The 27,879-nt window shown below is 41.8% G+C and overlaps 2 protein-coding genes across 2 annotated transcripts in view; one reads left to right on the forward strand and one right to left on the reverse strand.

Annotated features, from left to right (window-relative positions):
* cog5 (component of oligomeric golgi complex 5) overlaps positions 1-19,565 on the forward strand; it is a 61,929-nt gene extending 42,364 nt beyond the window's left edge. Inside the window, exons 11-22 of the mRNA XM_083999889.1 lie at positions 373-454; positions 6,932-7,136; positions 9,993-10,158; positions 11,285-11,380; positions 11,600-11,710; positions 13,434-13,496; positions 14,239-14,342; positions 16,052-16,289; positions 16,993-17,069; positions 18,515-18,641; positions 18,746-18,825; positions 19,112-19,565. Of these exons, the coding sequence (XP_083856015.1) occupies positions 373-454; positions 6,932-7,136; positions 9,993-10,158; positions 11,285-11,380; positions 11,600-11,710; positions 13,434-13,496; positions 14,239-14,342; positions 16,052-16,289; positions 16,993-17,069; positions 18,515-18,641; positions 18,746-18,825; positions 19,112-19,238 (1,476 nt within the window). The 3' untranslated portion in view covers positions 19,239-19,565. The remainder of the gene's footprint in view (positions 1-372; positions 455-6,931; positions 7,137-9,992; positions 10,159-11,284; positions 11,381-11,599; positions 11,711-13,433; positions 13,497-14,238; positions 14,343-16,051; positions 16,290-16,992; positions 17,070-18,514; positions 18,642-18,745; positions 18,826-19,111) is intronic.
* ndufa5 (NADH:ubiquinone oxidoreductase subunit A5) lies at positions 19,553-27,865 on the reverse strand. The gene is made up of 5 exons (XM_083999903.1): positions 27,803-27,865; positions 24,404-24,448; positions 24,198-24,314; positions 24,043-24,108; positions 19,553-19,759 (listed from the first exon to the last, which is right to left on the reverse strand). The coding sequence occupies exons 1-5, from the start codon at positions 27,821-27,823 to the stop codon at positions 19,658-19,660; spliced, it is 351 nt and encodes a 116-aa protein (XP_083856029.1). The 5' UTR covers positions 27,824-27,865; the 3' UTR covers positions 19,553-19,657.
* Between the last annotated feature and the right edge of the window lie 14 nt (positions 27,866-27,879).

Below are 27,879 nucleotides of genomic sequence, written 5' to 3' on the forward strand. Positions count from 1 at the left end.
ATTTAAGGCCGTTGAACCGAGCTGAAACCCAGTAATTATATTCAAAGTGTAACCCCGGGGATCTCGGTCCATATTGTTTGCCGTCATATTATTTACATTATTCGTGAGGACTGACTGAGGATTTGTTGAGCCGTGAAAGATCCACCCAGGAAAAGAAAGCCACATTTCTATGCCACATTTAAGATGAGACAGGCCAGTCGTGTTCAAATGCAGCCTCAGCTTTTGTAGTTTTAAAGACTTAATCAGACAAACAGCAGCGTCTGATCAGGAAGATATCGATTGCAGTTGTTTCCATTACTTGATCAAACACATGTTAGGACTTGAAGGAACTTGGATAATCAGTGAGTTTCTCTTGTGTCTCCTTGATAACAGGACGGTCAGCCTGATATCCTCTACACCTTCTGGACCGACGTAACCAACACACTCAGCCAAGAGTTTCACAGAGCGACCGAAGGTAAGAGCAGAGTTGTTCCCCTTTCCCCTGACCGCTTGCTGACCGTTTATACATATCAAAGCCGTTTTCTTCAAAGCGGTAAATTGATCGCTCAAAGGACCGGGAGTCTTTCAGGTTTCTTCCAGACAGACCTGGAGATGGCTGCTGCACCACCAGCAGCACAAACAACTAGTAGGAGGTTTCATTTAGTGAGCCATAATCATCAGGCTGTAACAAGAGCTCGGTTAACAGCAGGAAATCAATGGGGCTGTGAGTAATAAATAGCCTGTTGTTCACGGAGCAATCGGAGCATCAGCAGCCTCATATTGAGACTGTGACGGGCTGGGTTACAACCTCGGTTTGTTTTAAACACACAATGATAATTCTAACCCGAAATGATAAAAAATAAAAAAAAAATCAAATGAGATTTTAAAATGAGGAAGGAAGGAATTAGTCTTGAACTAAAATGAGGCCAGCAAGGTTTCCAAAAAGTCTGCAGGTGGGGGTAGCCACTAGCCAGCCAACCCACTGTGTGAGGTTGTCCATCTCATTTCCAATCTCTGCTTAAAGGGATAGTTCAACATTTTGGCAAATTGGCCCATTCCTGTTCCTGTAATCCCTACAGTTTTAGGAGTAGGTTTGTTACCTTTAATTGTCGGTGCAAGCTATTTTTAGAACGGTGGAGCGGAGCGGCGAGCTGCTCAGAGCTATGGAGCTATGCTATGGAGGCTAAAGGAATTTCTTGGTTTCCCTCATCAAACTCATCAAATACACAATCCAACAACTCCAAAACGCTGTCGTGGACAAGTTGTGACCTGCACATTCACCACGCTATGAGATAATAACGCAATGTTACGAGACTGTTTCAGAGGTAAATTCATGCAAAACCGCTGATGTGCGTTGCGTTCAGGGACAGTTTTTCAGCAAGCAGACTCTGTATTTACCCTGTATTTACGTTCCGTTATTATCTCTGATTGTGCAGGTCACAACTTGTCTATGAAAGCGTTTTGGAGTTTTGGGATTTTGTATTTGATGAGTCTGATGAGGGAAACCAAGAAATTCCATGAGCCTCTGTAGTGTAGCTCTGAACAGCCTGCCGCTCCGCTCCACCGTTCTAAAAATAGCTTACACCGACAAATAAAGTTAACGAACCTACTGCTATGACTATCATGGGCCAATTTGCCAAAATGTTGAACTATCCCTTTAAGCCTCAGGAAAATTCTAAGTCCTGTGGGGGCAGCCAGCCAGCCAGCCAGCCAGCCAGCCAGCCAGCAGCCAGCCAGCGCCAAAGTCTGTGCACCCGATGGAAGTGAATGACTCCGGACCAGAGGCGCTGGCATCACAGCTAATGAAGAGAGAGAAAATGCTCAGGGGTGGAGGACACACAGGCATCACATGGGAAAACTGGGAAACATTGTGAGAATCATGTTTTCTGATTCCCCCAGTGCTTTCATCACCGTCCAACAAACTAAAGCTGAGGAAGAAAATACAGAGCGGATGGGTTTGGGTCAGCAGATTACTCACTGGATGAGCAGCTATACCACTCCAATAGACCAGAATATGTATGAGTGCCAGGCCGTGGTGGGCAGGACACACATGGAACCATATTGGCTCCATTTCTGTACATGGCAGACCTGTGAGTGGCCCAGCTCCAGTCCGACCCCTTAACGGACTCACTGACTGAGAGGCGCGTTGATGGGAAGTCCCTGAGTGTGTGAAGGCTGTTCCACTGTCAGATCATCAAGTCAGTGAGTCAGTGAATGAGCTTTCTGCCCCCAGCACCGATGCTGACTTAGCGTAAGGAAATTACCCACAGTGCATAGCCTTGGGAAGTCAAATACATGGGATGACGTTGGAACGCGCGTGAAAAACAAAACAAAAGCACATTAAATAAACAAATGTAGACGGGAGCTCCCATGTCTCTTTATTGTTGTAAAAAAAAAACAAAGTTTACTGTCAGTATTAACGTTGCTCGTCACAACTGTGTGTAGTTTGTGATTATTGATGATGATTTGATCAGATCTGATCATCACACAGCTTGTGCGTGCTGAAAGTAATGTAAATGTACAATAAAACACTTTATTTATACCCCTTATAGCCCTTTACAACAATCCTTTCAGTGTACCAAAGTGCTTTACATAGTGTAATAATAAAAAAGAAAGAAGCAGAAATAAAAACAGTGAAAGCAATAAAATACGGCAAAGTCAAATAATAACAATAAGTAAACGGTAAATGATCAGTCCCAGACCGGACAGTCAACAACATTTTGTTGTCAAGGTAACGTGAAAAGGGGCAAGGCAAGGCAGTTTTATATAGCCCGTTTTTACAAACAGTTTGTCTCAAAGGGCTTTACATGGCATCATAACAACATCCTCTGTCCTTAGACCCTCACATCCACTGAGGAAAAACTCCATGGAAAACCCTTTTAACAGGGAAAAACCGGAGAAACCTCAGGGTGAGCAACAGAGGAGGGATCCCTCACCCAGGACGGACAGACGTGACATAGATGTTGTTACAGACAAGAAAACAGTTTACAGTTTATGACACAGAATGTGGGAAACATGGAAAGTAGGGGTAAGTGCTGTTCCATTCCAGACTCTTGACAGCTGACGTTGGTTAAGTCAGTGAGGGTTCAGGACTGGAGTCTTTAGGGGGCGGACTGGAAGTGGGCTAGTTAGTCCAGGGGCTTCATCATCACTGACTGTTCAGACTGATGCCAGCCACTCTGGACTCTGGAGCAGAGGGACAACAGCCTGTCCTTTGTACACACTGAGGTCCTCCTGCAGTCAGGGTCCACTTTGAAGTCATCGGCCAGCATCTTTTCTGCAGTGCGGCAGCAGAACAAAACACAGCATGAGTAAAGTGAAGGTCTGGATGGGTTGTGCCCCCCCCCCCCCCCTGGACACCTGACTGACCTGCTGTCCCTGGTTCACCTGTGCAGCTCCTACAGCTCCAGGCTGCTACACCCACGCTGCAGCATCAGACTGCTTGAGCAGTCAGTTGACATTCACACATGTCTGGAATATACAGAGACAGCCTGAGCCTCCCTACTTTATTAGTATTATTAGTATTTATAATTATTCAGACTGCTAGGTGCCAAATCTACTCGCAGTGAACTGCTCAACCCAGAGTGTGTTTACATATTATATAATATACATACATATTATGTAATTTTGAAGCAGTTAAATCTTAGATCTCAAACTCCTGGCTGATATTTGTTTGTGTGTTCTCTCTATATATACAGTATATATACACTGTGTATTGATAGTGTGATTTATGTCCTTTTATATTTAGCTCCTGTGTTTTATTTCTGACTTGCTGCTGGAACACTGAGGGATCTAAGGGATCAATCTGAAGTCAACACTTACTGCTAATCTTTTTACAATGAAAATCTATCAGCCGTCTCTTTCTTCAAAGGCTTTCAGTAAAAAAAAAAAAAAAAAAAAAAAAGCAACCCGCAGAAAATGTTTCACCCACACCCACACTCACTGCTATTATTTGCAAAACCAAGCTTGTGCCAGTTGACAATCACATCAGCTGTGGACAACTGAAGTTGCATTCAGGGTCCGATGCAGCTGCCGAATATCTGATTTACACAGTAGGTGTGTGAGCCATGACATATGATATACACAGGATCTACTTTATAAATATATACGTATGTGTGCATATGCCTCTAATTATTGACTCAAAATAGATTTTTAATTATGCAATCTCTTTGGAAGGTGGGAAGAAGTCAGTGTTGTGTGAATCTTCGTTCAGTTAGTTACACTATGATTTCATGCAGCCAGATTTGTGACACAGTTGCACTACTTCCCACATCAGATTGTCTTTGTGCTGAAAGTTGACAAACAAACATGAATATTCATCTTTGAGAAATGGGAAATATCCAGTCAGACAGCCTGCGTGGATCTAATGTTAGCTGAGTGATTCTCTGGTATTGACTTGAGAGGTGGGGGTGCATACAACCCTGCGGTCTATATTAATAACATGCGGTGCCACACAGTTCTGAGACACACTGGTGCTTTTGTCACATTTTTCCTGACATTTGCCATTTGAAGCGTTTGTTAAAATGCATCCACACATTCCAGCATCTTTTCCGTCGTGCTGTTGCTAAGCTCCAACATGAACACGAATGCAGGGAGTGTGCTTCCAAAACCGAAGTCAGTGATTGCAGCACAGAGGCATCAATTAGAGGAATTGATCATTTTTGGGGGGCTAAGTACTTGTCAGGAATTGGACCAAATTAGCGCTGATTATTGTTTCAGCTCACTGATCATCCCTTCTCTTTGTCCTCCATCAAAGCAGAGTCTCTCCACGCTCAATTGTGCAACAAATGAAACGACAACCTCCCCCTTTAAAAAAAACAGCAAAAAACAAATACATAAATGAACAGTGGGTGTACAAGGGAATCTTTGTAAGACGGGGAAAGAAAGACTTAATTATGCCATCAATAATATCTTTCTCTCTTCTCGCTCAAACACACACTCACACATCATATGGAGGCAGCGAGTTGTCTGATTGCAGGGAAGACAAAGTGAGAACAGGAGAGGCGCGTTTGGCTGCGTGCTAACATACTTGGCTTCATTCTCACACTTTCCTGAAAAACCTGCAGTTGCTGTCATGGTGTGTGTTGGTGCGTGTTGTGTGTTTGTAGAGGTTCAGTGAGGGTAAGGATGTGTGATGTGTTTCACTTTGCTGCTTGTTCCCCTGATTAAAATCAATAATATGTGTGTGTGTGTGTGTGTAGTGCCACAGAAAGGTGCTGAAATTTCCGTTATTGATTTTTAATTTGCAGATATTTAAAAGTATATGTTTTCACTTTGTCATTATGGGTCATTGAGTGCAGCTATTTGATTTTAAAACGACAAATCCACGAATATAAAGTGAAATAAATCTCAAATACTAGAATATGTGAAATGTGAGAGATCTGATGCTGCTGTACACTGGAACCAGTCCTCTTCCTTTTTCTCTTTCTCTTTCTCACCTCTGCTTCTGTTCAGACATGATGTAAACCCATCCCAGAGCTGACGTTCCGTCCACCTCTCACTTATTTCCAGCCTTTCCAGTGTCGTGTCCTCATTCGGCAGTGGAGAACTTTTTATTTTTAAACCAAGATGATGTGTAGTGACTTGCAAAACATCTCACTTCAAAGGCTCAGTGAGCAGTTTTTTAAAAAAAAAAGTGGAAAAAAACCCAACAGTTTGTAATTTGATATATCGGTTGTGCCAGTGCTGCTTGGCTGCGAGTCAGAGGTTTAACATATTCATAAACACTTCAACTCAGTTTTATTTGGTAATGGAAGGAGGGCACTGCTGCAGGGAGATCATCTTCATTATACTGTTGTTCATAGAAATAGAAAACACATCTCTTTTCATTAGCCAGGAGCTGTCTATATGTTTTGCTATTGGCTACACTGTCAGTGTTAAAGGCTGTTAAACTCATTCCTTTGCTCACCAACACTGTGTCCAGATGTGGAGAGCAGAGCCACTGTTCACTCTGTCTCTGCCACATCTGTCCTTCCACTGAAGTTAGCATGCTAACCAAACCTGTCTTCACCAACACAAATTGATTGTAGCCTCCAGTCTGACTTAAAGACATAGTGTTGGTCACGGCCTATAATCTTTAACCTGTATAACCCACTACTGGAAATGATTGGCTGCAGAGAAAACCTACAAATAACCCTTTAAACTTACACTACCAGTCAAAACTGTGGACACACCTTCTCATTCAGTGATATTTCTTTATTTTTTATTACTTTGTAGATTCATACTGAACACATCAAAACTATGAAGGAACATATTGGAATTATATTGTAAACACAAAAGTGTTCGACCAAGTGAAGGCAAAACAGCCAACAAGTCTCTGGGAACTCCTTCAAGACTGTTGGAAAACCTCATGAAGCTGATGACAGAATGTCAAGGGTGCAAAGCAAAAGGTGGCTACTCTGAAAAACCTATATATATATATATATATATATATATATATATATATATATATATATATATCATATATATATGCTTTGTTTATCGCTTTTTTGTTTACTACATAATGCCATATGTGTTTCTTCATAGTTTTAATGTCTTCAGTTTGAATCTACAATGTAGAAAGTAATGAAAAAAAACAAACATTAAATGAGAGGGTGTGTCCAAACCTTTGACTGGTAGTGTACATCAACTGTCCAAGTGCCACAGAATAAGCTGAATGCAACATGTTAGGTATTATAAAGTATACAATTGTTGAAGTAACAAAAACACCTTTCTATAAATCCAATAGAGCAGTGTTAGCATTAGCATGCTCCTCACTGCCCCCACTGAGCAGTGATCTGTGGATTCATGACACCTGTCACATCAGACACAATCATCTGATACAGAATCATTGTGTAATGTAGTAAACTTATAATCTAATATCTCGATGTGTGGATCTACTTTTTTCTCCACTGTCACATGTAATCAGATGTTTTCCTCTGTCCTTGCCTCTGTCTGTTGTTGCTGTGTCCAGCTTCGTCCTTCCTGAAGCAAGCGTTTGAAGGGGAGTATCCTAAACTGTTGCGACTTTACAACGAGCTGTGGCGCCGGCTGCAGCAGTACAGCGCCAGCCTGCAGGGAGCCCTGGCGGTCGGCGCGGGGATGGACGCGTCTCTGGACATCACGGCCACGGAGACGGACGGACAGGACCTGTTCACGCACGGCAAACAGGACTACAGGTGATCAGCTAGGGGCTTGTTCTCCTTCAGCTCAGCTGTAAAACAATCACTGAACTGAAGCAGGAAGAAGTACATCACTCAAAAGGACAAGGAGTTCTGCAGTCAGAGGAACGGCCTCTGGTCTGTGACTAGTACATCACAGAATCAGCATCAGCATATACTCTGATGCTGAGTTTAAAGCAGAAGTAAGCGATCCGGTCGTTTTGGTCTGTCAGCGGATGGAGTTTCATTCACGCGCATCCCTTGGCTGCACACACAGAGAGGACTGCCCCTTTATGCCGTTCTCTCTCCTCATTGGATAAAGGTTGTAGGATACAAGGAAAGTTTTCTCCTGGGCTTACAGCAGAGCAGAGTGACTGACAGACCCGTGTTTCAGACCAAACACTCTATAGAAGTGATTGCTGTCGGAAGATACAACTATTTAAGACTTATCCACAAGTTTCCGAACGTCATCTATGGGCAAACCTGGAAGCCGGTTTTGCCGGTTTGGTGGAATTGTACGGTTATGTTTCCATGATTTTCAGTCGTTGTCATAGTTGCGGTAAACGCATGGATCTATTAACGCTGGCTTTTAACACGGATGTCAATTTGTGTGATATCCACTGTTAAAAGCTGGTGTGATGATCCATGCGTTTTACAGATTTTCATTGAGAAAAAAAAAAAAAAATCCATGCATTTACCGCGACTACTGAAACCATGGAAACGTAAACATAAAATTCCACTGGAAGAGCAAAACCGGCAAAACAGGCTACGTTTTTGATGATCGGAAAAAGGTGGATATTAAAGCAGATATCAGTGGAATGTTTTTGTTAATATAAGTCCTAAATAGTCCTATTTTCCGTCAGCAATCACTTACATGAAGTATTTCAGCCTAAACACGAGTCTCTCCGTCACTCTGCTCTGCTGTAACCCGAGGAGAAAATTTTCCTTGTGGGATACAAGTGTTATCCAATGAGGAGAGAGAACGGCATGAAGGGCTGTGTGTGCAGCCAAGGGATGCGCGTGAATGTGGTGACGTAGCACGAGGACCAATTGATGCCTGACAAGGGCGGGGGCTGCTAACTCATGGTGCGTTCAAAGAAACTCGTACTTTGTGTTTTTCCTTCCTGTGAAGTCATACCAGTTCGATCTGGTACGAGTTCACGGGTCGGAAGTTACGAGTGGCCGTTATAGGGAACTTTCACAGACAACAGGATGGTAAAAACACGAGCTACGGGTTACCTGGAACGCTACCAAGTCGTAGTTGTGACTTGAAGCTGTAACTTACGGTTTCAAAAGCCTGCCTTGAACGCAGCATTAGCCGAAACGGCCGTGAAGCTGATATCTGCTTTAACACAAACATTACGCTTACTTCTGCTTTAAAGGAATAGTTAACCAAAAAATGAAATTCAGTTATTATTGACTCACCCCCATGCTGATGAATACTCCGGAGTTTTTTATTCCTTAAAGTGCATCTGGAGACCCGGGAGGCCGGTTCGTAGTCCAACGGAATCCTTATACGAGGAGAGTAATAGCGCCCAACACGAAAAAGCCCATAAAACTACACAGAAACCCTCTAATCTTCCTCCTTACTGCTTGTCAGCTGCAATCCAAGTGTCCTGAAGGGATGTAGTCCAGTTTACTCTAAAGTACATCATTTAGGACATTTTTAGGGTTAGTTTTATCAACCTTTTTGTGTCGGGCGCTATTGACTCTCATATAAGGAATTTGTTGGACTACTTCATTTTTTGGTGAACTATTCCTTTAAGGTGTTAGAACAAGGAGGGTGGGATTAGTGCGTCTGTGGCTACAGTGACAAGTGTATGAAAAGACTGTAGGGACAGAGAGTGAAGAACAAAGGAGTGATGTAACAGGTAGACAGAGTGGGAGTGAAGACGTGAGCACAAACACACACAGTCAGCTACTGTACACACCTGTCAATCACCGCAACACACATTCAAATACACACACATACACACACACACACTTCCAGTATCATGTCTGCATTGATCAATAACAGGATGCGACGCCGGGCCGTTTTGTCTCCATTAATGTCAGTGCTCCATTAATAAATATCAGCCCTGATATTTTAGCCAGTGAGAGGATATTGTATGTATGATTATAGATTATAGATGATCTCATCATCATATTATGATAGCGTTAATGACTTTTGTACAGTAAAAGCGATGCTGTCTGATCTTATCTGTTCTCCTACATTTCTGCTCTGTACCATCAGTTGTGTTCTCATTCTTTTTTTCTTTTTTTTTTCTTATCTTTTTCTTTTAATGAACAAACAGACAAACAAAAAACATAGTAAAGTAATCAGACATTATAAAAAGTAAAAATAATAATAATAACAATAATAATAATAATACAAATAGAAAAAAAGAAAATGACAACCCCCCCCCAAAAAAAAACAAACAAAAAAAACAAAACAAATTATAATAATTACATAAAGGTTTCAGTCAGAGGATACATTTTCATATAATATATGCACTAGGTATGGCAGAAAATACATCAATTACAATTGAAGATACTTTACACATCCTTTGTTATATATCTCACCCATTTCTCCCATCTTTTTTCAAAAACACAAACTTGATGTCTAATTCTCATTGTTATTTTCTCCATTACATATATCTCATTAACCAGATCCTTCCATTTAGAATTATTTAAATTGTCATCTTTTAACCAGTTTCTTGTAATTTGTTTAATTAGTGCTACTCTTATTATTAAAAACAAATATATATCATTCTTCTTGATGCTTTCTGGTAGTTTTCCAAGTAATAAAACTAAAGGGTTATTATTCACAGAGATGCCAAAAATATTTGATAATTGATGTGTGTTCTCATTCTATGTGTGTGTGTGTGTGTGCAGCCCGGAGAAGGCTCTGAAGGACTCCCTGCAGCCGTACGAGGCGGCCTACCTCTCCAAGTCCCTCTCCCGCCTCTTTGACCCCATCAACCTGGTGTTCCCCATGGGCGGCCGCAACCCCCCCTCCAGTGACGAGCTGGACAGCATCATCAAGACCATCAGCAGGCACGTACACACCGCACCGCCACTCAACAGTGTGTCTGTCAGCACGTTTAAAAAGCTGTTGATTTATCCTGCCAGACATTTCACTAGCACAGGCAGTTCTAAAGTTCTTATTTTTTACACGTTAAATGATGGAAAAACATGTGGCAGGCCACAGGTGGGAACAAAGTAACACTCCATATGGTCGGGTGTGACACAAGAGGCGTGTTCCATTTAAATCAATAGAAGCCTACATACATCCCAGCTCCCTGGAGTGCATCTCTCCCTCTCATCTCCGTCCCTCCCTCGGCACATGTGACTGTTTATAGCCGCTCACTAGAAGGCAGGAGGAGGGCCGACACTCAGCCGGCGCAGAGAAGGAGAAGCGATCGTGAAATGGGAACAACTGTGCACACTTTTGGCACGTCTCCTCTCAAGTGACAGTAGCTGTGAGGAGAATGACATAAGAGAGCTTGAGATAGATCTGCTCCACCCTGCCCCGCCCCTCCCCTTCCCTCCCTCTCACACTTTACACTCGACCCGTCGTAAATTGCGATTGCGGGTTGATGGTTTCAGAAATAGGCTGAGGCGCAGGTTCTCACTGTGAAATAGAGGGTTTTTGAAGCTGTAAATTAAAAAGCACTTGAATTATCAACCTTTTCCGCCTTCTACCCCATTGCACATAAGAGGACAATCACACAAAGTTGTGAAATTCTCAGTAATTAGACAATATACACATTAATGTCATGAAAAAAATTGTAATTTTCCCAAATACAAATGTGATCTGTCATCATGATCGGACAAAAAAGACACTGGTCTGAGGATCAATACTGCCGGAAGTGGGAGAAATGGACTGAATACATAAAAACGACAGGACAAGGACCATCACATTGACATTGAAAAAGGATCAAACTGTAGAAGCATGGTGATCCAACATGTTCTTTTTCACATTTTTGTTTTTTTTATTTGTTTCCCCCCACCCCCTTCCCCCTTGTATAATGTTTATGCACTGCTAAAGAAAAACAATAAAAAGAAAGTATCAAAAGAGTGCAGCTCAGCTCTGACCATGAACACAGTGTATAGCTTGGTGATCAGCCAGGTTATATGATATAAAATGGAGAATCTGTCTCATTTGCTTGTTTGTTTGCAGTGAGCTGAATGTAGCATCAGTCGATCCAGATCTGTCCCTGGCTGTGGCCAAGAACGCCGCCAAGACGGTCCAGCTCTTCTGCGTCAAGTCTGAACAGCTGGTGTGTACAGCATTGTGCATCTGTGTGTGAGAGTGTGTGTGTGTGTGTGTGTGTTGAAATTTGGAATTAAAAACCTCGTCTGTTTACCTAAGAGGCCTCATTTGTTCCTCTCTGTAATTAGCTCGTCAACTCGGTGGAGTCTGCGGAGAACTGACGCGCCCGCCTCATTGTGTGTCTCCTGTCAATCAATCAATTAACCAATCAATCGTCTGTCCACAGTTGTGCACTCAGGGCGATGCCAGTCAGGTGATCGGTCCGTTAACGGACGGCCAGAGGAGGAACGTTGCTGTGATCAACTCCCTTTACCGTCTGCATCAGGCCGTCGCTAAGGTGAGGAGGATTATTAACGATCTAACTGTGGCTGTGACAGTGTGGTGATGACAGGGTTAGCTACATTACAAATGACTGTGATCATTTAGATTTTAATGTCACACAGACTTTCTCATTTATTAAAAGGAATAAAAAAAGGTTTAGTTCACGCCTGAATCTTGATCACAGCTGCAGCCAGTCTTCAGCACAATGTGATTATTTCCTATAACTTTTAAAAAGCTTATTATCAGCAGCTGTTATTTAATCAAATCTGTTTCACTGAGCATTAAAGATGTGGTCACACACACACTGACAAGATTTCAACATGTTGCAGGAATCACACAGGGATTTACTGTTCAGAGATCGGAGTTGTTTTATTTATAAAACAACACAGAGACTTTAACTGTGTTTTTAAAGTAGCAGCGTCTGTGTGGTTTGAGCTTCACTCTTTTCATTGTATATTAATTGGCAGATTTCATTCAGCTACACACCCCGTTCTTATCCGTCTGCTGATTACTGAGCATTACCTTCCCACTGTAGTGAAATGTAACACGTCCATGTGAACGGCAGTGAAGGAGATTAAAGGGCCATGAAAGAGACGTCCGCAGGGTGCAGTGTGTTCTCTCAGCCCCCTCCATTAAAGATGTATGGCCGGCGCTGGCACAGCAGCCCGGCTGATTAACAGCGTTAAAAAAAAAAAAAAAAAACAGATTACCGAGGCATTAAATATTTAACTTAAAGCTTTAACATTTTACTGTGTGAAAACACAGGGAGAATTAATTCCAGGTAGGCGGTGGGAGGGGGGACATGGGGAGATGGAGGAACAAGTAGTAGGGAAGGGAAGACACAGCTACAAAGTGCTGTTTAAGTATTTAAAGACTTCCTTTCTTAGGTTACAACACGTAGGTGTCGTTCTCTGGTCTTTGGTGTTTGACTGGGTTCTATGATACAGGTTCTACAACACAGTTAAAAGCTTCATTCACAGCTTGGACCTATGAGGCTACTTGAACTTAATGACAAAACAGAAATAGAAATAATAGATAATATAATATTGAACTTAAATCATTTCATATCATTTCTATTTCTGCTTTGTCATTGTTTAAAGGGATAGTTCAACATTCTTGGCAAATTGGTGCATTGCCATAATCCTAATAGTTTAAGGAATAGGATCGTTACCTTTAATTGTCGGTGCAAGCTATGACCAAGAAATCCCATTAGCCTCCGTAGTGTAGCTCTGAGCAGCTCACGGCTCTGCTCCGCTGTTCTAAAAATAGCTTGCACCGACAATTAAAGGTAACAAACCTACTCCTAAAACTATTGGGATTATGGCAACGGGCCAATTTGCCAAAATGTTGAACTATCCCTTTAAACAATGACAAAGCAGAAATAGAAATGATAGATTTTTTTTCCGAATCTGTGTCGGAGCAGATTTTCAGTAGACGAGGCTGCATGCACTGACTTCCTGTCTACTCTGTCTCTCTGTTCATTCATAAATGATATAACTACTCTACTACTTCACACAGCTCTGTGATTAAGTGCCTTCATTCATATGGAACTGTGCCTCAGGTTGTGGAGCTCTGCAGTATTAAATGGCTCCAGCAGCTCAGAAAGAACCTGCACATAAAATCTCACATGAAACCTCTGTAAATTAGCATTATAGTGTTTTTAATACTATAAAAGATGTCATACAAATTAATTCTTTTCTTTTTTTTGCATGTGTCTCTCTCTGTGTTTGACTTTGCAGATTATTTCGGGTCTGGGGTCGTGTCCTCCGGCTGCTGCAGAGGCTCTGTCCTCGTCTTTGCAGGTTTGACGACATTCATTTTATTTCTTCCTATTTCATTCTTATTCATGTTTTAACTGTTTTTTTTTAAACATCTCATGAACATTACCAGGAAATATTGTCTCACCTCTGTGGTTGATTACTGTAATGGAGCCTCTTCTCAGTTTACAAAAAAATGTCAACTTCCTCTGACTTTTTTTTTTGTCTCAACTGTGAATTAGAAAACTGGGACGTGTAAAGTTAATTAAATCCTCAGTGGAGGCTTTTATTAAGTGTCAGACCTACTTCAAGCCTTCAGCTGTGTTAATTTAGCTTTGATTCTGTTTCAGTCTTTTTATTAAAAAGTTTCTGTCAGTCAGGTCACAGCTGCCCTGGCTCATACGTACAGTCATTGATGTGGTTCCCATGTTGGACCACTAATATAGAACCATTACACTCAGGTCACAGAGCTCGGGAACAATCAGATTATTATAGAGACATTCATTTTTACACTTCTACCTTTTCCTGATGAGACTCTGAGCTGCTTGGTTTTAACTGACACACACACACTGAGTTGATGTTGATGTCGTCAACACACAATCAAACACGCAAATGCTGACGCACTCATATCAGTCATCAGTCATAGCCTCAGCACAGAGCTGCTGCCCACTTGACGACCTGTGTTGTTGTCTTTGTGTTGTTGTCAGGTCAGGTTTGTTCTTTGTTCTCTCATGCTGTTAGTAACACTCCATGTTTACATCAGCCTGTTTCTCTCTCTGTCACTCAGGGCGTCCAGGCCCTGATGAGCAGTGCAGTGCAGCCTCTCCTGCAGTCAGTCAGCGACTCCATAGAGGCCATCATCATCACACTACACCAGGAGGACTTCTCTGGGTCAGTCATTCCTTATAGTCATATACAATACAGCCTTAGACATACACATCACCTCTGTACTCCTAGAATATCTAAAGAATCTGGTCGTCGTTCATTTCAGTTCAAAGCTCCGTCTGATTGGAACATGGATCTCCCATGCCAGTTTAGGTCTATTACTTTCTCTTTATGGTTTCAAAGCATCACTTCTAATCCATTTGCAAACTCCCTGTATTTTATTTTATCTTTTTGTTTTTGTCTTATTCTTATTTCTCATTCATTTCCCTGTTCATATCTCTGTTGCTTCTTAGATTTTTAGATTGTTTTCATATAAACTGTAATTTTTTGTGACTCTCTCATTTTTTTCCTCATTTGAAAGCACGGATATCACTTAGTTGATATCTGGCTGTTTGTGGATTAGCTGGGATTAGGAGAGCAAAAAAGAAATACAGTGAAAGTTAACACATTACAGGACTTGTACATACACACACACTCAACACACTCAACACAAACACAGACAAGTGTTTGTGTGAGTGTGTGTGTATGTACAAGTCCTGTAATGTGTTAACTTTCACTGTATTTCTTTTTTCTTTACTTGACTTTGTATTATTGTATCATTTTGTGGAAGGACCCCCTCGAAAATGAGATCATTCATCTCAAGGTTCAGGTTCATCTCCTGAATAAATGCATTCAAATTCAAATTCAAATTCAAACATGCAGCAACAATTTCAGGAAGTGAGGAATCCTGTGTTTTGACTGGAGGAACCAGGAAATAATAAGCCAAGTCTGTGATACCTGCTTGTCTATAGAATAGAATAATAATACTAAAATCTCTCTTACATCAAAAACCAGAGCTCAGACTTCACTGCGTTGTGTCGTCTAACTGCACATTTGTCTGATATTTACATAAATCCCCTGAATCAACAGCACAAACATGTAGCTCAGATCAGCTGAGGTAACACTGAGCATCCAGCCAACTCTGATGGCTCCCACCTGTCACTCAAAGGGGGTTATGTCCACAGTATACACACACATCTTTAAGCCTCAATAAAAAGGTTAACAAGTGTGTTGTGTGTACTGTAGATTTTTTTTTTTGGTGGATAGACTCATGTGTAGTTGTATGGATTTATTCTTTTACTTTTTTGACTGTATTTTATGATAGGAAACTGATCTCAGCTGTTTGGGATCAGGTCTGAAACTTGCGGCTAAGCTAATATTAAGTAAGATAAGACTCTATTAATCCCTCAAGGGTGAACTAAGAAAAAACACACAGACTATATACATCACATACACAACCTTAAATAAGAATGGGACTAAAATATCAAAAGTACTACTGTTTAATGTAGAAATATGTGTAATTTATTCTACCTGGTGCAGTATTCTATATCTATTTTATAGTAGTACTTTTGATATTTTAGTCCCATTCTTGTGTATGTGATGTATATAGTCTGTGTTTGTTCTTAGTTCACCCTTGAGGGATTGATATAGTCTTATCTTATTTAATCTTAGCTTAGTCAATAAAATAGATATAGAATACTGCACGATTACACACAAAATATTTCTACATTCAAACAGTAAATGTTCTAGTTTTCTCTTCTTAACAGCAGAGACAGAGCTTCTTATCACACTGAATGTTCCTCAGAGAAATGTGATAGTGTGTGTGTCACTGCCAGGGTGTAGTGTGTATCTTTTCTAAATAGTATTGTGTTTTCCTTCTCATGTTAATACAACAGGCCTCTGTCGGCCCCCGATAAGCCCGACGTCCCCTGCTCCCTCTACATGAAGGAGCTGCAGGGCTTCATCTCCAGGGTGATGAGCGACTACTTCAGACACATCCAGTGCGTGGACTTCATCTACGAGAGCACCGAGTCCATCGCTCAGAGAGCCATCGAGCTGTTCGTCCGCCACGCCAGCCTGCTGCGCCCGCTGGGAGAGGGAGGCAAGATGAGGCTGGCCGCCGACTTCGCCCAGGTGAGGACGGCCTGGATTAAGCTCTGTGGACAGTCCTGTCTCTCTCTAACCAAGTAGTAATGCAACTGAAACATTTGTGTGTCTTTTTCTTTTTTTCAAGCATGTGTTTATTAGTTTTGTTTGCAATTTACAGTAAATCAAACAGGACAAACAGGACAAACTTTTTCTCTCTATTCTCCCTCCCTTCTTCCCCTCACTAAATAATTAAAACATTAAAACTATAAAAATAAGATGAAAATAAAGCAAAAATGATGAAATATTAATAATAAATAAGTAAATAAATAAATAAAAGTAGACAAATACTGATAACAGTTATATGATGAATTTCAAGGGTGTTTCTCAGGACATTATATCACACAATCTACTCCCTCAGAGCCTCCTCCTGTTGAAGCAAATTACCAACATTAACATCATGTCTTAAAAAATTTATAAAAGGTCCAGATGTCATCAAAAACATGATGTTTCCGTTTAATAATGTACGTTATCTTTTCCAATGCCATGTTTGATGCCATCTCTTTAATCCATCTTCCAATTCTGGGTGCATTAACATTTTTCCAATTAAGGGAAATTATACGTTTAGCTTGTAATATACACATATAGATTCTTTACTTTGTAAATATGGGATAGTTGGATATATGCCCAGAAGGAAAAGCTTAGGATCCAGTGGTAACTTCTTAGTTATTTGTGTGTCTTTTTGTGTCAGATGGAGATGGCAGTGGGTCCTCTGTGCAGGAGAGTGTCTGACTTGGGGAAACCGTACAGGATGCTGCGCTCCTTCAGGTGTGTACGCTCAAGTATCACCAAGACCAGAGAAACACTCCTCTCTGATTCTAATATGAAGACAAAGACAGAGAGGTATTGATTGACATTTGTGTAGCTATAGAAACAGGATGAAGAATCTGTTCACTCAGATGAAGCCACATTCATCATAACAGCTGAAAAACGAGCTGTCTGAGATGCTCAGTGTGTAATTAGTGGGGTCATAATATCAGATGATAATTGAGCCTTTAAAACTTGTTTGAATGCTGATGTTAGCAGCTGTAAGGGCTTTCTATGTTTTTCCCACAATCTGCAGATCACATTTGTTTGTCGAGCAGCATGAAAACATGTTATCACTGTTTAGATTAATTTCCCACCGCGCTGCACAGACACCGAGTCGCCCTCATTCTTGTTATTACTGTCATGTGACGGCGGAATTAGCAGGAACTCCTCCTGAGATGAATGTGGAACGCAAACGTGGGAAAAGTGATCCCATCATGAACGGCATCACTGTTCTGCCGCTGATGCAAATCACATGTCAGAGTTTGCTTAAAGGTTTGGAAATGATATTTGCCTGCAGTCGAGTCACCACGGCGATGGGCTCATTTATAAAAATATAAGCGTGAGTAGTAAAGGTGGGAGTAATGAATTCTCAGTCTCAGGAGTCATGTACAGAAATGTACCGAAAATGAGACACAGTGTCTTCCTGTCGACTATAAACTGTCCTGAGTCAGAATTGACCAGATATAAAACAATTTTTCAATCATTACTTACTCACGTCTATTCAGTCAACTTCATTCCAACTCATTGGCTCCACTTTCCCACTTTCTTTTGGACTTTTTGGTCAGTAGAGCTCATTAACATAAAAACACCCTCCAGTTTTTTAATTCAAAAAAGAAATTTTGTGTTAATTTGACTATAGTTTCACTCGGAGGAATGAATGTTGATGGATTATCACGGAAAATTTAGACAGTAAGTTTGATCCAATTAATTTTTTCCGAACAACTTTTTCATGTGGCGGCTTCAGGACACTTGGGTCAGTCCAGACCAGCAGTATGGAGGTATCTGGATGTTTCATAGTGTGTGTTTTGGACGATTTGAAAGTGAGCACCATCCGCTGCCATTATATGTAAACCCGTTGGTAGCCAGACCGCCCCGGAACTCCTAAAGCGTTTTGATGACTCAGAAAGTTCTCCAAACCCTTGGTTGGCAGGACGGTGAGTAGACAATTGGTGAAGTATCGATTTTGGGTGAAGTATCCCTTTAAGTGAGACCCATCACATCACTGTAGTGAAGTGACCAGATACAGACCACTGACGCTCCAAATTTGAAGAAAACACCAGATTCACTACAAATAGAGGTTATTGATTGCATTTGTTCAAAGTGTGCAGAGGAACCACCCATGTTATGTGACTGTTGTTGAGTGTTGTTGTGTTGTTACAGCTCAGTGTGTGTCTGTGTTGCAGGCCGCTGCTGTTTCAGACCAGCGAGCTGATAGCCAGCAGTCCAGCTGTGGGAGACCTGATCCCCTACAGCACCCTGCTGCACTTCTTCTTCACCAGAGCCCCGTCTGAGCTCAAGTCCCCTCACCAGGTCTACACACACACACACACACCTGTATTTGATTCATTATTAGGAGAGCTTTTTGTGTTGTTGTGACTGCAGCGACTGACAGACTGAACTTCCCTCCCGCACAGAGAGCAGAGTGGTCCATCGCTCGCTACTCCCAGTGGCAGGACGACCATCCCTCAGAGAGAGACCGGCTCAGTCTCATCAGGTAACTTCTCTTTCTTCATCACAGTTACACAACGCTCTGTGTAGTTTGTCTTGAAAGAAACACAAAGGCACCACAACCAGCGTTTCAGCTCAACAACGTGAGGAGTGAATGTCAGTGACGCTTCACGGAGCAGAGGCGAGACAGGTGCAGAGGGCACTGACAGGTTGTCCAGGTGTTGTCATGGTGACAGAAGGGTCTCACTAAGGGAGGAACACAAGCTCAGGTGATTATGTGAGGAAGCTGGACTTGTATTTGTGACCGTGTCCTCCCTCTGGTCTCCTCTAAGGGGCGCTCTGGAGGCCTACCAGCAGTCGGTGAGGGCACGCCAGGGGAAGGAGTTCGCCCCCATCTATCCCATCATGCTCCAGCTGTTACAGAAAGCCACCAGCAGCTTACAGGAGGGCAGAGCCTGAAGATGTGACGTGACACTACAAGACTGAAGCAGCTTCAACTCAACGTTTCTACTCTTTTGATTTAATTTAAAGGGATTTTGTTATGTGGGATGTTTGATATGGAAGTTAATGTTTTTTTTTTGTTTGATTTCCCAAAGCTGAATATCACATTTTGAAGGATCTGAGCTGTAGTTCATCATCACCTTGATTAATGTTATTCAGCTCATTAGGTACAATGTAAGACTGAATCATGGTTTGTTTTTCTCACTCCACAAACAGCTGTAAAGATGTAACTGTCCTATCTGGTGTACATGAATGACTCTGGAGAAATGAAATGGGGAAATATTACCATGACTTTTATTTGTACACGACTTCATTAGAAGTCTGGATCTCACACACACTCACACAAACAGTATGACAGCAGGTATACACAGGTGGATTCAGATGGGCCACTTCCACTGGTTGGGGGGGGGCTCCTCCACCAGCGGCTCCCACGGTTTCCACTCAGACATCTTCCTGGACAGAGCCAGCTCGCACTCGGCCTGCAACACACACACATAAAGCACAACACAGCGTTAACAACACCTCGGTACACTTGTTTCATTATCACACACCCAACAGCAGAGTCAGGGAGTGTTACACAGACACACACACACACACCTGTCTGTCTCTTATTCCATCCATAAACAAACTCATTAGGTTTTATGTGGACTAACACTGAAGCATTCATTTATTGCAGTTTATGCAATATGTCTGTGAGGTTGCCAGGCAACTTCACAATAATAAGCCTCCTGCTCCTTGCTGCTGTTTATCAAATACCCTCGCCTATCAACACAACTTGTAAGTTTTATATTAATGTCTAAACAAAACAAACAAGCTGCAGCGTGTTGACTACTTTATCCAGTCACACGCTCATTGTTTTGTTGTTGTATAGTTTAAAGGACAATTCAACTCGGAGTCGGGGCTGTATTTTCCTAACATTTTTGGTCTAAAAGGAGGAATCTGAATTTTGGGTGAACTATTCTTTTAAACTGAAAATCTTCAAATTTCACTCATTATCTACTCCCCCTCATGTGGACTAAGGGCTGGGAGAAGTTTCAGAGTCCTCTGTGGCTTCTCTGAGTTACAGGGGGTCTCGGCGTAGCAGTGCATGTCCATATAACGGTTGCAAATGGATACCAACTGTCTTCGTAACAAAAAGACACACTAAAAAACATCCAAATACCTCCATGCTGCTCGTATGTAATGTCTGTCTTGTATTGAAGCCCCGAAATGCGAAATTGTTGCTGGTGGACCAGGAAGAGAAGCTTCCGCTACAAAACAAGCTTGAAATATAGACTTATTTAATTTTTTTCGGAACAATTTCGCATGTCGGGGCTTCAATACAAGACGGACATTACATACGAGCAGCATGGAGGTATTTGGATGTTTTTTGGTGTGTCTTTTTGTTACGAAGACAGTTGGTATCCATTTGCAACCATCATATGGACATGCACTGCTACGCCGAGACCCCCTGTAACTCAGAGAAGGCACGGAGGACTCTGAAACTTCTCCCAGCCCTTAGTCCACATGAGGGGGAGTAGATGAGTGAAATTTCAATTTTGAGTGAACTATCCCTTTAATTGCTCCTGTTTTGCAGTAGTTGTGTTTGTCCCCGCATCGCCATGGCAGCGATGAATGGAGCAGATTGAAGTTCTGCTGCTTAGACTGTTTCCATCCCTCAAAGTCACAGACAGCGTCAGATGGCGACTCAAACATGCACCCAGAAGTTTATTTACTTCAAGCAAGTCGACATGTTTGTAAAACTCTTTCCAACTCAAAGTCTCGCGCGAGACCCAAGTCGACACGCTCGGTGTGTTCAGGTGCAGTCGGAAGCTCCTGTTTGTGTCATAAACACAGGAATATCAACTCTTGACTTGCTTTAAGTAAATAAACTTCTCGGCAGGGCCGGCCCCTGGCATAAACACTCTATGCGGTTGTTTTGGGCCGTTAGGTGCACGCTATGAGCTTTATATGTAATTTGAAGTCAATATTCAGCTTCTTTTATCTCACATTTGAGACATTTGGTGAAAATAGAATGGCAGAATGACAACATTTATAGGATTAGCAATCTTACAAAATTTCATTTTAGACTTGTTTTCTGTATTCATATCCTATTTCAAGCACCAAAACAGTTCATTCTCATGACTGAAGGAGTGTTTTCACAAGGGATTTTGAAATTTTTCAAAAAGCAGACCTCAAATTTCCAGCATTTGGCCTAAATTATTTCTTTATACAGTGTTCTAGGACAAACTGGCCTCAGTGTGCTTACAGCGGAGGTTCTAATATTTAGACATAAAACACTTGAGTATTGTTTAGGGGTGTCACGATTCTCCAAATCCTCGATTCGATTTGATTTTCGATTTTAGGGTCACGATTCGATTCGATTCTCGATTTTTTTTTCTTTTTCTTACAGCACAGACGCCTATGCTATTTTCAGACTAGTCTAGTCTACGATCATTGGTTTTATTCATCAAATTTTGTACAGTAAATCTTATTTCAAAAGATGGGCTACATATAAGTGATGCAATTTCCATAATGTATCACATTAGGCACTAATGGTCACATTTAAAGCAGATATCAGTGGAATGTTTTTGTTAATATAAGTCCTAAATAGTCCTATTTTCCGTCAGCAATCACTTACATGAAGTATTTCAGCCTAAACACGAGTCTCTCCGTCACTCTGCTCTGCTGTAACCCGAGGAGAAAATTTTCCTTGTGGGATACAAGTGTTATCCAATGAGGAGAGAGAACGGCATGAAGGGCTGTGTGTGCAGCCAAGGGATGCGCGTGAATGTGGTGACGTAGCACGAGGACCAATTGATGCCTGACAAGGGCGGGGGCTGCTAACTCATGGTGCGTTCAAAGAAACTCGTACTTTGTGTTTTTCCTTCCTGTGAAGTCATACCAGTTCGATCTGGTACGAGTTCACGGGTCGGAAGTTACGAGTGGCCGTTATAGGGAACTTTCACAGACAACAGGATGGTAAAAACACGAGCTACGGGTTACCTGGAACGCTACCAAGTCGTAGTTGTGACTTGAAGCTGTAACTTACGGTTTCAAAAGCCTGCCTTGAACGCAGCATTAGCCGAAACGGCCGTGAAGCTGATATCTGCTTTAAATAATTTATTTACAATATAAAGGTAACATGCCCCCAAAAATCATGATCCTGGGGCCAAAATTGCCCCCAAGGTTTTGAAACAAATATATTTATATCTGTACATTATCATAATTTTATTTTCATTAATTTACCGTCGTGTCTCATTATTCTCCTGGTGTCGGCTTAATGTAATGTAAACAGATTGCGCTGATACGCGAGAGTCATGTGACAGCGGGGCAGAGCTGCAGCTGCTGTGCTGCGATGGACCAGATAGGTCCTGATCAGACTGGCGGTGGCCACTGGCCCACAGTCAATCAGTCCCGGATCCTCCACCGTCATCAGATCCCCCGAAAGCCCCCGCAAATAATACATCGACAAAAAGTGGCAAGTTGCAGCTTTTCGTCGGCTTATTATTTGCGGGGTTTTTTTTTTTTTAAATCTTATAACGTCTCTGCAACATGCGGCTCTCAGTGCTTGTCGGTGCTGTGTAGTTAGAGCTGTGTCTCCCTCCTGTTCCCCAGGTAGGAGGGGGACAGTAGCCCACCAGGGCTGGGTGATAAAACGCTATAAATTGTGAAATAACTTTTCTTCGATAGAAATATGAGACGTGGTCGATTCGGTTTCATTCATCCATGTTTTGGCAAATAGCCAATGATATTGAGAGTTGCGCCGTGCCGAACCAATCATGTGGCTGGAATAGAGCCAGTCAACATGTGCATTTGTTTGGGTTGCTGCAGACGTGCACATCAGCTGACACCGCCGGTAGAAAAAAAAAAAGAGAGAGCGAGGGAGAGGGAGAGAGAGAGTTGCAGAGAATGAGTGAGTGTTGTCTCGAAATAAAAAGTAAAGGAGAACTCGGACCAGTGACTGACAAGACGCTTGGTGCGCAATGGGGACAACGGGCAGTTGTAGCTTTGCGTGCGGGGGGAGGGGGGATCGTCGATCCTCTCTTTGACTTCGATGCTCGAGATCGTGACGTAATTTCGATCGATTTCGATAAAAAATCGAAATCGTGACACCCCTAGTATTGTTACATCTGCAAGTATCTTAAAAAGATACATTTAAGAAAATATGTAAAAGTCGAGAAAATGGCCTCAAACCTCAGAGGGGATAAACACGTCTGTATTCAGTTTTAACCAGTGATTTGGTGTTTGCGCTTAGAGTGCAGGGCCACAAACAAAAACCTTGTTTAGGGGGCCACCAAAATCATAGGGCCGGCCCTGCTTCTCCGTGCATGTTTGAGTAGCCACCTGACGCTGTCTGTGGCTTTGAGGGATGTACACAGCATAACTTCAATCTGCTCCCATTCATCGCTGCCGTGGCGATGCGGGGACAGACACAACTACTGCAAAACAGGAGACATTAAACTGAAAATCTTCAGATTCCTTCTTTTAGACCTAAAATGTTAGGAAAATACAGCCCCGAGTTGAATTTGCCCGGAATTGTCCTTTAAGCTTACATGTTGATGTTGTCAACTAAGAGGAGTCAAGAGTTCAAACATAAATGAGACCAGAAAATACACATTAAACCTATTTTTTATGCAACACCACACACACACACACACACACACACACACAGTCTGTCCTGACTGAGCAGCGGCTGCACCAGACTGAAACACTCAGTTGATGATGCGCCTCATTAAAGCGCCGACAGCACCGGAGGAAATTGAACATAACAGCTACCTACCTGGAAAATGACTTCTTCAATTTGACCGCAGTTGATTTTCTTCTCCAGCTTCTCCACATCGGGCTCCTGTGAAGACAAAGACATGTAAACGACTCATCTTCCATCCTCTGTTCACACACAACAATGCAAACACACATCACAGCCTGGTAACTGACCGATTTGACGTGGTTGAAGCGCTCGCTGACCAGCTGCTCCGTGTACTTCCTGTAGGCGGCGTCCTGCGGCATGGTCTGCACCGACGCCAGGATCTTAGAGTAGAGGACCCTCAGACGCTGAGAGGGAGAGCACAGTTGTGTTGTTAATAACGGTCGACCGAGCCGAGCTCTGCACAGAGAGACAAAGTTTGGTGTCGGCTTCTCACCTCATGTGGATTGTGGGACACGGCCAGGCCGACCAGGCCGGTCGTCTGGAAAAGAGCAGCAGGAAAGACTTGTTAGGTCTGAGTCACTTCAGCTCCTACTCACCTTTTCACTTCATCATCCTCAAACTCCTTCTGTGCAACACTGAATGTCTCAGACAACGTTAACATGCAAAACAAGGCTGCAGATGGAGGGATGACACCATCTTCATCTGAATGTAAAGACTAACATGATTTAACCAACAATAAACTGAAAACATCCCCCAGTTAACTACTATAGCTACAACAGTAACCCATATCCAATTCAATTCAATTAACCCTTTAAAACAAGTGTGTGGGTAGCAGCATTACAATGCTGAATGAGAAAACTGTATCAGGCCTCAGGCCACTATTACAATCGCCAGTATCCAATGCAATGTACTATAAGCCACCTACAAGTCACCACTTGGATTTAACTAAGCTAATAGGTAAGAGTCTCCCACTGGATAATGTGTTTCAGCTGGCAACAAGTTATTTAACCTTAACTGATGCAGATGTTAATGTGTTTCAGAAGGGTCAAATTATTGGCATGCATCAACCACCATCATTTTTAAAAACTGGAAAGACATGGGGAACCATCATCTTCAAGGAAGAAATGTGGTCCAATGTGACCACAGAGTTCATATCTTAACCCCACTGAGAATCTTTGAAAAAGGAATGCAACTCTGGACAGAAATAAATGTTGTGACATTGCAGAAGCTTATGGAAACGATGCCACAGCAAACACATGCCATAGTCAAAGCTAAAGGTGGTCCGATGAAATATTAGAGTGGGCGACTTTTTTTGGGGGGGGATGGGCAGTCAGTGTATATGTAAAGCACTTTTCAAAACTATGTTACAAAGTGTTTTACATTAAATCAAACATTTGACAAATAATGCCAGCCGATATAAAACATAGAATAAAATAAAATAATACAACAGAATTGACCAAACATGTGTCAGTGTTGTGCTGTGCAAGGTGTTACAAGCTGCACTGGCGTTAAGATCAACATGATGGTAATGTTGTAAACATTCACACCTTCATTACTATTAATGCTCAGTTTGACCTGCTATGCTTGTTATGAAAACCTCTATGTCAGAATGCATCACACTGTCCTGGTGAGGATTTAACTGTGAGCTGGTTTGTCCTGAATCCAAACTCAGTCATACGTGTGAGAACATAATAATAATACATTTTATTTATAGGCGCCTTTCTGGACACTCAAGAACACCGACGACGCTGAAGTTAGCCTCCGAGTCGCCAGCCTCCGATTCGGCACTTAAGGGGAAAGTTAAGAGGAAATTAACGTAACTGTACACTGATTGTCTGTTTTTTGTGACACTTCTTGATGTAAAAACATTTTAGACATCTGTGAAACCTTCATTCTATTTTTGAAAATGCTATTAAGGCACATTTCACCGTTTTCTCATCATATAGACCACATTAGACCTGGTCCAGGTGAAAAACCACTGTACCTAGACTTCTCAAATCTGACCTAGATTATCCTACAGAGGCTAAACGTTCATTATAACACAGTTTCTGATCTGTGAAACCTTTATTCTATTTGTGAAAATGCTATAAAGGCAGATTTCACTCAGTGACCAGGTCCTGATCAAAAACCACTATGCCTAGATTTCACGAATAGAATAAAGGTCACCACCATAGGAGCAGCACCAGTCTTATACTACTGTGCACTGAGGCTGTAAGTGACTGACAACTGCTAAACGTCTCAAGCGCCAGTTAACCTGCGTTTGTCCGTTTGCCCTGCTGTCCAATCAGTAAGTAAGAAATTAGTAGGGAGGTTAAGCAACTTTTGACTTCAAGTCATGATGCAAAGGTCCCCTTTGGCATGGAAGTACCTTAGGGTCATAAATAAATCTATCCTAAGACACAAGTGAGATCACACTTTGTATCCAAAATAAACACGTTTTTAAAATTTAATTGAGAAAACGCATGTTAAAAGCACATTCCATTTAGAATTTCCATATAAACTAGAATGTTTTCAGCTCCTAGATGTTATCTACAGCTTATTTGTGACATGACTGCAATATTTCAGGATTGTTTCTCAGTTTGAATGATGAACAGGGATCTAATGCCTTTCAATCTGTAGGGTGGACTGACATAGGAAGCATAAAGTCCAGTCACAACATTCCATTATGGCTAATTTGAAGTAAGAAATAAAGATACTGTAACATTATGAGATTGATAAAATGAGCATTAACAAGCATTCACAAAAGTAAAAATCTACCAAAATAATGAAGCTCACCAGTTTCTCAGCATTACTCTGAGAGAGGATCTTAGCCAGCTATACTGCGCTGGTGAAATAAGTCAGTCCTAATCATATGCTTTATGTGGGAGCCGTGAACCTAAACTTCCCTATATGTATATAAAAGCTGAACATTGCTTTTTAAGGGCGCTCTACACTAAAATGTGTTAGTTTACTTTAGGAGCACAATGTGACCCATTTTTACATTTGAGACAGTAAAAACATTTTTCCTTTGACTTTAAGTTGACTTCTATATGCCCCAGAATGGCTCATACATTTAATTCAACTTTTTTTTAAATCAACATACACAAGCAGTAACTAGTTATAGGTAGGCCTATATTTTGACCAACACAATTGGCTAATCGGTCTTTCCTGACTGTGATATGAATTACATCTTATTATTTAACTAGGCAACTTGTAGGCTATATTTGTTACACTCCGTCTGATGTTCAACAAATAAGTATCAGTATAGTTTTACTAATGTTTTTACATTAATAAAACCCAATATCCTGTCACACAAGCAGCTCCATGTTGTCTCAGAGGCTGTACATCTCATCCAGGAGCTGAAGGCATCAGGGGATCTGCCTGAGTTTATATGGACATTCTAAATTGAATGTGCTTTTAGCATGTGTTTTCTCAATTAAAAAAAATACATTTTAAAAAAGTGTTTATTTCGGATACAAAGTGTGATCTCACTTGTGTCTTTGGATATATTTATTTGTATGACCCTGAGGTACTTCCATGCCAAAGGGGACATTTGCATCATGACTTGAAGTCAATTCAATTTTTGGGCTTAACCTCCCGCTTTATACGCAAGGAACCGTAAGGTTCTACAAAATATGCTACACAACTAGTGTTCACCACCCTACAGACACGGTCACAGCACCACTGTCCCTCTGAGCCTCTGACTACACGAACCGAGCTGAGTTAGCATAACAGCTAACAGCTAACCGGCTCGACGCAGCGTCTCGGTCACACTGCATGCTGCTGGACTAAACAGCCACGCTAATCCACATCAACTATAAAACACTGTCAGTGGGACTGATACGAGCCCGACAGGTCCACAATGGTTCACTTCATTCAGACATTTATACAAAGACGTGACCTCTACTCGTACCTTTTTCAGCAGCCCAGCCATTCCTCCCAGCGGAAACAACGTTACTGCAGCCTGCAACTTCCGGCGAATAAATATGA

The sequence above is a fragment of the Trachurus trachurus genome, assembly GCF_905171665.1.
Source record: "Trachurus trachurus genome assembly, chromosome: 23".
Taxonomy (NCBI): Eukaryota; Metazoa; Chordata; class Actinopteri; order Carangiformes; family Carangidae; genus Trachurus; species Trachurus trachurus.

Coding starts and splice junctions, on each gene's coding strand:
- ndufa5 (XM_083999903.1), bottom strand. CDS start 27,823: ATGGCTGGGCTGCTGAAAAAG. Junction 24,449..27,802: donor TGGCTGGGCTGCTGAAAAAG/GTACGAGTAGAG, acceptor GCTCTTTTCCAG/ACGACCGGCCTGGTCGGCCT. Junction 19,760..24,042: donor TTGAAGAAGTCATTTTCCAG/GTAGGTAGCTGT, acceptor TGTGTGTTGCAG/GCCGAGTGCGAGCTGGCTCT.